Below are 10,185 nucleotides of genomic sequence, written 5' to 3'. Positions count from 1 at the left end.
AGGAGAGGGGGAGGAATTGTATATGTCTAAAAACCTACAGCGTAGTAGTACATTACATGCTGTGGATGAGTCTGTTTGAAGTCTGCAATGTTAATGGCTTCCCTCCGGCATTCATGATCCTCCTCTGTGTATTGCAAGACTGACATTCTCATAGATGATGCCACCTCTGAATATGACTTTGACAATGAAGGCAAAGTACTGACAGACTGCATGTGTAATGTAGCCACTGCATTGCTGAAGTTTGAATTTACTGTTCAATATTATCATTCATAATTTTTGGCATTGGCACTATTGTTGTTGGTTGCCCTGGAGTTTAATTTTACATGAGTATATTGGTTAGAGGGAAAGAAAGAGGAAGTGGGAAGAAATGAACTTGGGCGTCGCACCATGTTTCCACAGCCAACAACACCAGGAGAGCTCGCTAAATGAAATATGGCTTTCACATCTGTAATACTGGTTGTGGATTTACAGCTTCTGTGAAGAGAACAGCACAACATAGCCTCATTTGGATCATTAATTTTTATTACCCTTCCTGGAAATCTCTTCATTTGGCATTTTACTGCCATTTCGAAATGTAATGGTTGTTTTTCAGGGATGTACACATGCCTGTCAGCTCTGTGGTCACAAGCAGATAAAATGAAAAGCTGTAGTGACTCAGACGTGCATTAGTTCATTGCTGCAGCAAATGATTTTTGAATGAGTACCTTATCAGACTCCAGCGATCCGGTCTTTTCACTTGAAACACCCTGGCTCATCTGTCTGTGCACTGACTGACTGCCACTCACTACATGTACATGCAGTGACAGTACACACACGGAGGCAATGCAACTGAATGAAAGCGCAGCAACGGTGTTGCCTGGAGCTGTTTACCATAGAGTAATCAGCCTACGCATCTCATTAAGACAGGCTGACTCATGTCGTTTTGAATGTAAGCTTTGAAATAGGGTCACACAGCCCTGGGAAATGAAAGGACAAGAAACCAAGGTAACAGACTGACACTGCATAAGAATCATTAGCACGTGTCTTGCAGAATGCAGTGTTCGGCTGTGTGTATATGGATATATGCAAATACGGTGGAATTCTAGTGGTTCATGCATGATTTATGAGCCTTACAGGGTAGCCTACATGAAAAAGTGACTTTGTTTTTCGTGAGAATTGCGTGGCATCCTTTATCCTTCTCTGCGGGTCTCTTCAGGCTGCAATAATAACCCAAGATGTTGCTCTTACACGGACTTAGTTTAGACAGAAACTAAAATCTTCCTCAACCAACATAAGAAAGTTGGTCTCTGAGTTATCTGATCAATGGGGCATTAACATTTTTAACAAGTTTGCACATGATAAACCTCTTTTCTTAAGCTCTTTGTGTCACCTGTAATTTTTTTAGTCAGCAAATCATCATGATAACATCAAATATGACCTTTTAAAAAGAATGATACCTCACTTTGGAGAGGTAATTTGCTCTTTGAAGTAGTGATGGCTTAAGGTTTTGGAAGTAGGGCAACTCTTTCATGTGTGATTAGGTGTTCCTAAGTCCATCCTCACGTAGAGAGAGAGAGGGGAAAAGAGACAGGTAAAGAAAGGCCGATCAACCTTGAAATGTCACAGGCACTTGGCTGTGGTCGTCCAAGACCCTTCCCACACACTTATGTGGTGTTCATAGGTTGAAGAGAGCAATAGGCTGTGCAGGAGGAAAAAAAAAGTCTCCTGAGGCAGAGAGGACTAGGGAGGATGAAGGGGAAGAGGAGCAGAGAGGATCAACAGAGAGCCGAGGAGGGTGCACAGTGCATGTCAGCACTGTCGAATGCAGTCAAATTGTTCAGTACAATCAAACCGACGTGGAGCTTTGGCTCAGATGCACGACGCCAGGCTTACTGGCTTACCTCAGCACTGCACCAGAGAGGGACTGTCACTGGATATTACCATGTGGACCAGTGAGCTGATTCTCCCACATCACAGTGGACAGAGACAGCTATAAATCCCTCCTTACTCCCACTCTCCTGCCCTGGGGACACACATTTGCCTTACTTCCTGAAATGTGTCTGTGCACAATTTTGCTGTTGGAAACATTCACATTAAATATGAATAGCCTCAATAATAAATGGAGGGCTTTCAGACACTGTGTCCTGGGTACAAAAAAAAAAAAACCATGAACCAGTGTTTGTGACACAAAGCTCACTTTTATGGTGTGGTGCCATTTTGAATCATTTGAGAACAATTTGACACCACCTGGTGTTTTTCTTGCTATTGCTCACTTTCATCAGAGTGCTTTTCTCGTCCATTCTGCCTGCCTGTGGATACATGATACATTTGATCTATTTCTACAGGACACAAATGTTGCAGACTTACATTTTGAATGTATGATACAGTTTTAGGCTATGTTAGAGAATGTGTGTGAATGGCATTAATTCCTTGGTTATACACAAAAGTTTTATATGCAAAGCAGCATTTTAAGTCAAAGTTTCCTCCATTTCCTCCTCCAGGGACAAGTGAACTGATGAGTGGCTGGGGCTGGATCTAGTTTTCAGGCTGATAGAGCCGTACAGTTTGGCGGAGCGCTTGGAATAAGCAATGACCTTTCTCCTGTACATTTCCCCCTTCCACATGGAGATCATCAGCAGCGTGGAGAGCACCACGCCGCCCAGCGTGAGCAGGCACAGTCCCGCTATGACGCACCGATCCAGGTGGGCACCTATCCGGGCGCTCTCCATCTCCAGCTTCTCCATCTCCCTCGCTGACACGCTGTCACGGTCCACCACCACATCCCGAGGCACTGCGTAGGAGATGATCACCAAGGAGATCCCAGTCACCAAGAACGTGACCGCACTGATAAAGCCGTAGTCTATAGAACTTCCCGAGCCCTCCCCGAAGGAGAGATCATCCTCGGACATGAAGGAAAGCTCCGGTAACGTCTCGGAGCAAGGCTCGCCGTTGCGCACGGGTCTGAGAGCACTTCTACAACTGGTGTCGGGGCTGGCCAGTCGCAGGTTAACATTCTCATCGATGTAGGTGAAAGATGTCTCTAATTCCTCGTCGCAACAAACTCGGACTTTCTCCTCGCCGAGGTGACCGAGTTTAAGCTCCGCGCCCCCCTTGCGCGGCGCCGTCCTTGGTGCTGAAAGACACCGGCCATGGCAGCTGCGGGCAGGGTTACAGCCAGCCTCCCCCGGGAGCGCTCCTCCTGTTGATCCGCCCGACTTGCGGACATGCAGCGCGCTGCAAACTCGGTCAAGGACGTCGGGAGTGTCAGACTGTTTGCCTCCCTCATCTGCTGGAAGCAACTCCGGAGAAGCCATTCGCTTATCACCGCCCGCTGGTTCACGCTGAGCCTTCCTCCCACGATGTTTTCACTCCGCAGCATCCCTAATAAGAGGACATAGCTCTGAGTTAAATGGTGCATCTTAATTAGATTACCCTCACTACAAAGCCCTGAAACATTATATCTACATACATATATATATATATAATGCGGAAAAACGTTTGCGTAATACGGAACGGTGCACGTAGCCCATCTTTATCTTTATACCGAAATCAGCACCACTTAAAAGTTGATTAGATCGTCTCAGAGAAATCCGTGGACCCTTCTTGAAAGGCGCTTATAGCGGTTGTGATTAGCCAAATACCTTTGTATCCAATTAGGAAAACAATCCACGTATAAACCGAGATTAAGCCAAAGTCTGTTCTAATTCTGTTTTAAAATGGACTCTGCCTATGGAACAGAAAGGCTACATTGAATGGGCTCGAACTAAATCAGATGTAAAAATGTAAAACATGAACACAGCTATAGTCTACTTCCGAGAAAATAATCATCTGCCTTGCACATTAAAAATACTTCCGAAAATATGTGTGGGGATACTCCTGCACACTTTCTTTGAATCCTGCAGAAGATGAGTGAGATGCTCTTCTGCATAAGGGTGGACCAATCATCCTCAGTCCCGGTCTTATTTTTTTTTTTTTCATCGGATCTCTAAGAGAAACCTCCTCAGACTGCTCAGATAAGAAGAAATCAACTCACCGCGCTATCTCAGCATCCCAACTGCCTTCCCTTCTTCATACGAGTCCACATAAAAAAAAAGCTTTATCAGGGAATATGCTTTGAATAGCCTCGGCTGTGTTCGCTCCGTGCTCGATGCTGTGGCGGCAGGCTGCGCTGAGGGGAGCTCTCCGTTAGTCCCTCCCACACACACACACACACACACACACACACACACACACACACACACACACACACACACACAGCCTCAGCTGCCCGCGCTGAAAGGAGCACCGCTATCTGTGAGCCGATTGAGATCACTAGCAGTCAGTCAACATGCATGGAATGAGGATGTGGAAGGCTGAGGGGAACCCTGGGACCTGACAATCACATTTTTACTGACAATGCCCTTCCCGTAGGAAGCATCTGAGGAGAATCCGATGCCAGTGAAATGTCAGTGAAGAAGAATAAAGCTCCAGTGGAGACCAAGAGAGAGATAAGAACTGAATACCAAGGCATAAGGGAGAATTTACAGGAGCTCAAGGGCCATAAAGTTGCTGTAAAGTCAACACTGAAGACTACACAGGTGTATTTAAAACACCTATAGGCATCATACAAGACTTATATTATACTGATGTCACTATAATAGATAGGCTAGACACTCCAAGTCACAGCACATCCATTGACTATTTTAGATTTGTCACAACAAATAAGCCACAAGATGATAGACATGCATACAATAATGTGTGCTGTATGTTGTCAGTTAATGCCTTCATCATATCAGAAAAGTATCCAGCTGTGTTATGCAAAGAGCATTGTTGAACTGCGAGTATTATGCACCATCTGTTCTCTCACCGCTGTGCTCTCTCAGAAGATTACTGGTCACTATGTCAAAGCCATCCTAATCCATGTTTAATCTAGAGACCTAATAGGTCTGTGACCCAATGTAGGCAAAATCTTTGGGAGGTTCATATTCAGAGGCTTTGTCTTGGTAGCATCTTTGAAGATAAATGATAAACAATTAACGCAGCAAATGGCTTTTTTTTTTTTTTTTCTCAGGAAGTGACACGTAGTTACTAAGTGCAGGCCACCGTCAACCATTTAAGTGCTTAATCCCACTTTAAAGTGACTATTCATTTGCTGACTGTTCCACCTTCTTTAGCACACCCAGGCAGCAGCTATAAATATAGTCACCACTTTTCCTGGAGTCCTAGTGGCTGGGTGAACGGCTTTGGCTCATTTCCCAACAAGACTCCATTTAACAGATGAGTAAAGAGAGAGGGAGAGTAGTGAGCGAGGGAGAGCAAGAAAGGGAGTCAGAGAAGGACAAAGATTTACTCCAACATTTTGGTTGCAGAAATGAGTTTGCAGAGATGGGAGGTAAAGATACACTCCCTGGCCGTTGGCTCATAATGGATCATAATGGTTTATGGTGCGTTTGGTCCGACTGTAGTCAATCTTAGTCGATCTCATGCAGAGACAGAAAGAAGAGGCTGAAATCTGACTGTGTTCATCTGAGGGGTAACAACAGCCGACTATCAGATGCTATCTGTCTGCAACAGTGCACCACTTTTCCTGTTGGCAAGGACACCGGGCTTGGGAGAGGAGGGGCAGCAGGAGAGTCAATGCTTCTAAAGGCTATAAATCCTCAGTGTGTGTATGTGTGTGTGTGTGTCTCCAGCCACAGGCATGTACCCATATACACAGAGTAGAGACTATGAAGCATGGATGCAGCGCTGCTTTGTCTTTAGCTGGTAGCAGATATTAGAAGGTGCTGGAGAGAGGGGAAGAGGAGGTTCCTCCAAAGTGCCGTCGTGGAACCGAAACAGTGCATGTGAGGGAGTGTGAATTATGAAATTAAATAACGAGGATGGGGGAGTGACTGTGTTCGCCTCACCTCCAGTTGCTCCCGGAACTCCTGGAGCCGGTCAGTGTCTGACAGTAGCAGACTGTGTTGCAAAATGGATGAATATGAATGAGCAAAAGTGTGTGAATGTGAAACAGGCTGTTGCGGGGAAAAGCCCGGAGGCCCCTTGAACCAGCGCTTTGTAGGTTCAAACTTAGGACTTTGCGAATCAATAAATTAAAGTTATTATTTTTTGGGGCATTTTTGTGCCTGTGTTTGATAGGACAGTGGAGATTGACAGGAAATACAGGGATCTAGAGCAGTGGACAATCAAAAAGCCGGGATCTGCGCCCAGATGGTATATACACCCTAACCACTCGGCCATCGGGTTACGCATGTATCAATAGATTAAAACAGGATGCATCATACAGAGTTGTACAAGTTCTTAGGCAGAGTTGTCATTAAATATTTACACTAACTGTTCATATCGTTATATCATTTAGAGTGAGTCTAATTATAAGCAATCAGTCAATCTACACTCAATGTCCCAGAATGACAAAGTGAAAGCAGAATTTTAAACATTTTTGCAAATTTATTAAAAGGGAAAAAAAAACACATTAAATATCACATTGACAGGATTCAGACTCTTAGCTATGACACTTGAAATTTGCGCCCCATTCAGATGTTTGGTAAATTTAGCTGACCCATGATATGGGAAGACACACACCTGTCTATATAAGTTCTCACAGCTGAGCTCATGGACAGGATTGTCTTGAAGCACAGATTTGGGGAAGGATACAAAAAAAAAGAAAAAATGCTGCGATGAAAGTTTCTAAGAGCACAGTGTCCTCCATCTTTCTTAAATAGAAGAAGTTTGGAAGAACCAAACTGAACAACTGGGGAAAATGGGCCTTGGTAAGAGAGGTGACCAAGAACCTGATGGTCACTGAGGCTGAGCTCCAGAGATCCTGTGTATATCCTGCATCCTGTATGTGTGTGTACATATATACTGTATATGTATGGGTATCTGTATATTTTTAAGTACAAATTTAATGACTTTTAAGACCTTTTTTATACCTCATTAATGAAAAAATAATACCATTGCTGCCACAAAAGAATACGACAGATTAGACTACTGGATACACAGTTATGAGTTTTATTAAAATTGAAAAAGAGGTGAGAAATAGGCAATGCAATAACAAACAAACCCCATCAAACAACCCACTAAATACTGTCAAACGTGATATGGAACAGTAAAGACAACTTGATAACTTATCATGTTAGGCAATTTGTCATTTCTCATCAAATACAAGAACACTCTGTCTCTCATGATATAAGCCGCAGATCAGCAGCCTTCTTATCAATTTCACTATCTAGGACCAGCAACTGCTCACTCTTTTCCTTCGCTTGTCTCCTTAGTATGTTTGATTTTGTTATCAGTGTTGCCATTTTGGTCCCTGCAGTATTTTGTGCTTGCTCTGCAAAGTTGTCTGCATCTTTGTGGAGACTCTCGCACACATTTTGTAGAGATTTTCTCCTCTTCTTAAGCCCTTCAAGCTTTGGCTCATCCCTTTCTTTTTTGCCTTTTTCCTCGTCAAGGTAAGCTCGATACCTGGTGCATGCAGTTGCACTGTAGTTCAGCATCTGTTTTGTAATTGGCACTTTGTTCACCGCAGCACACACTCTCACGATAATGGTGTCCTCTGCTGTGTTGCCTGTTTCCACTTTGTTTACAGAGAACTCCTGTTCAACTTCTGCCTTCCCATGTGTCCATATTTTTCTTCCTCCAACCACTTCTTGTTGAATTTGAATTTACCCATTGCTTGCTTGTGGCGTCTTTTTCATTCTTTTCTCCATCTTCTCCACAGCTTTCTTCCCCTCGGTTTTTTGTGTTCCTCTCCAACAGCAACTCCTCACCATCTCCGCTGAATTTTTTCCTTCTCCATTCTTGTTATCCGCTGCTTCGTTCAGTTCTTTGTTTCCTTCTTCCTGCCATAGCCCTTACAGTCAGAAGCTTCTTCATCTTCTTCTAGGTTAAAACAAATATAATTACACTTATTCACTCTTCCCCAGATCAAATCAAATTTAATGCCTTGACTCCTACAATTCCACACATTTTAAGTCATTTTTAGACCCTGAGACCTAGAACGAGGGAAACCTGAAGTATATTTTATATATATGTATATTAATATAATATATATATATATATATTATTATTTATATTTTTATATATATATATTTTTTTTTACGTAATCTTAGTTTCAGGTTTCAGGTTGATGTTTAATCTAACATGAGACATTTTTTGGCTGCTTCCTTCCTTTGCAGTCTTTTGGTCACCTCGAGAGGCCACATTAAAATAACAGATTTTGGCCTGTCAAAGATCGGGTCTCTGAACATGGCAGCAGAGGTCTGCGTAGAGAACATCGTCAGAGAGTTCACTGACGGAGAGGTTAGTTCCTTCTCTTCTCCATTTAAATAAATCTGTGTTTATACAGTGTTTATGTGGTGTAGTGCTCCTCAATCATTTTCTGTTTTCCATTTCCTCCTTCAGATCGCAGGAACGCCAATATATTTTGCACCAGAGCTGTACCAGGGGGAAGCGTACGGGAAGGCCGTCGACTGGTGGGCTGTGGGAGTTATTCTTTATCAGTTCCTGGTCGTCTCTTTCCCATTTGATGGAGAAAATGATGATGAGCTCAGGAATGAAGTCATCAATAGTAAGAATTTCTAGTTCAGTTCATTTTCTTATATTTATCATCCTAGCAGTTCTGAATGAATCTTTCTGTATTTTAAAGACAATTAACAAACATTGTCCCACTTCATGATTTAACTTGTCCACAAAACTTTGACTTTAATTTCTGATTTCATTTAGATTTGCTGTATCAATTGTTATCATAGTTGATGTTGCTCTAAAGGATGCTGCCATTTGTTTCTGGCAGTCTCTTTGGTGGCTTTTTTAAAATTATTATTAATTGATTACAGATGACTGATATCTGACCGATATCTGCTACTTTTACAGAAAATGTCACCTGGCCAGAGGAGAGAGATGTGGTGCCGCATGATGCCCAGGACATCATCATGCGGCGCCTCAGGAAGAACAGCATGAAGCGTCTGGGCATAAGTGGCAGGTTTACAAATAATGGACAAATGTTGGATGTGAAAACAGATAACACTCATGGTCAGGGATGAACTACATGTAACTGTAGTGAGACCAGATTCATCCACCTTAATGAAAAGTTGTCCATAGAAAGACTCGGTCCTGTTGAGTGCTGAGAGCTCCAGTTATACCCGACCCCACTATAACAACATAAGTGGGGCTGGGGAGGCGGTGTCGAAAGATTGGGTCGGGAGCAGCTCTTAAGCCAGACCAAAGATGTGTTTATGAACAAACAAAATGTTTGATTGTCGTATTTCTCATCCAGAAGGAGCCAGTGAGGTGAAGGCACATCCCTTCTTCCAGGACGTGGACTTTGATAACCTCACCAGTCAGAGGCCCAGGTTTGTCCCTCAGCTGGAGGACGAGGAGGACACCAGCAACTTCGGAGGTAAGTGCCAACAAAGACACATGACAAACTAGAGACATGTCTGATAGAAGTACAGGACACTTTCTAGTTTTATAACAGACTGTCATCTTTAATTATTTATATATTATTTGATATTTAAATATGCAGTTAGATTCATGATTATCACATTGCTCATGGAATGACACTAAGCAATAACGACTGCAGTGTCCGTGACCATCAATCCACTCACAGTGACTGCAAGTTGTCCGTGAAGGACAAATTCACCAACAGGATATCCGGCTTTGACTGCAGTTTCACGGAGAGCGAATGGGCCTATGTCAACGAACTCATGGACGATGAGAATGCCGGTGACGTTCCTGAAGAGGCGCTTGTGGAGGTGCCTTACTTCTGCTCTGTGGCCTTCTGCTTCAGAGAGGTAGAGTTTTTATCCAGTTCCTCTGCTGTTTGAGATGAGCTAAATCTATTTTTCAAAATTTAAATACACATTGACTATAAATAACTGAACTGACTGATTAACATTGGAGTGAATAATAATGGCCAACTGCTTCACTTTAGATCAGCGGTCCCCAAACTTTTTTCAGTGGGGGCCACATCAACTTTCCTTTCTGAGATGGGGGGCCGAGGTTAGTCTATAACAGGAAATGATATGGGCCAGGGTGACAACCAGTATTATTGTGGAGATTACAATGATATTTTGTTGTAGCTGCCCTTCGTTTGGCTTTGGCACCACCTGGTGATTTGCAAAAAAAAGTAATAAAAAGTCTTCACATGTGTTTATTTGAAGTACCACAGATACTCCATTTATTTTATAGAAAATAACAACACAAACTGATGGTAATGCTGGG

At 43.0% G+C, this 10,185-nt stretch overlaps 1 protein-coding gene across 1 annotated transcript; it reads right to left on the bottom strand.

Annotated features, from left to right (window-relative positions):
• Positions 1-2,447: 2,447 nt before the first annotated feature.
• On the bottom strand, positions 2,448-3,293 carry tmem74 (transmembrane protein 74). Its single transcript, XM_022753583.1, has one exon. It carries the CDS (start codon positions 3,291-3,293, stop codon positions 2,448-2,450), a length of 846 nt encoding a protein of 281 aa, XP_022609304.1.
• Between the last annotated feature and the right edge of the window lie 6,892 nt (positions 3,294-10,185).

The sequence above is a fragment of the Seriola dumerili genome, unplaced genomic scaffold, assembly GCF_002260705.1.
Source record: "Seriola dumerili isolate Sdu_G_001 unplaced genomic scaffold, Sdu_1.0 BDQW01000191.1, whole genome shotgun sequence".
NCBI lineage: Eukaryota > Metazoa > Chordata > Actinopteri > Carangiformes > Carangidae > Seriola > Seriola dumerili.
The sequence above is the reverse complement of the archived record's forward strand: the minus strand, read 5'-3'. Positions and strand labels throughout refer to the sequence as shown.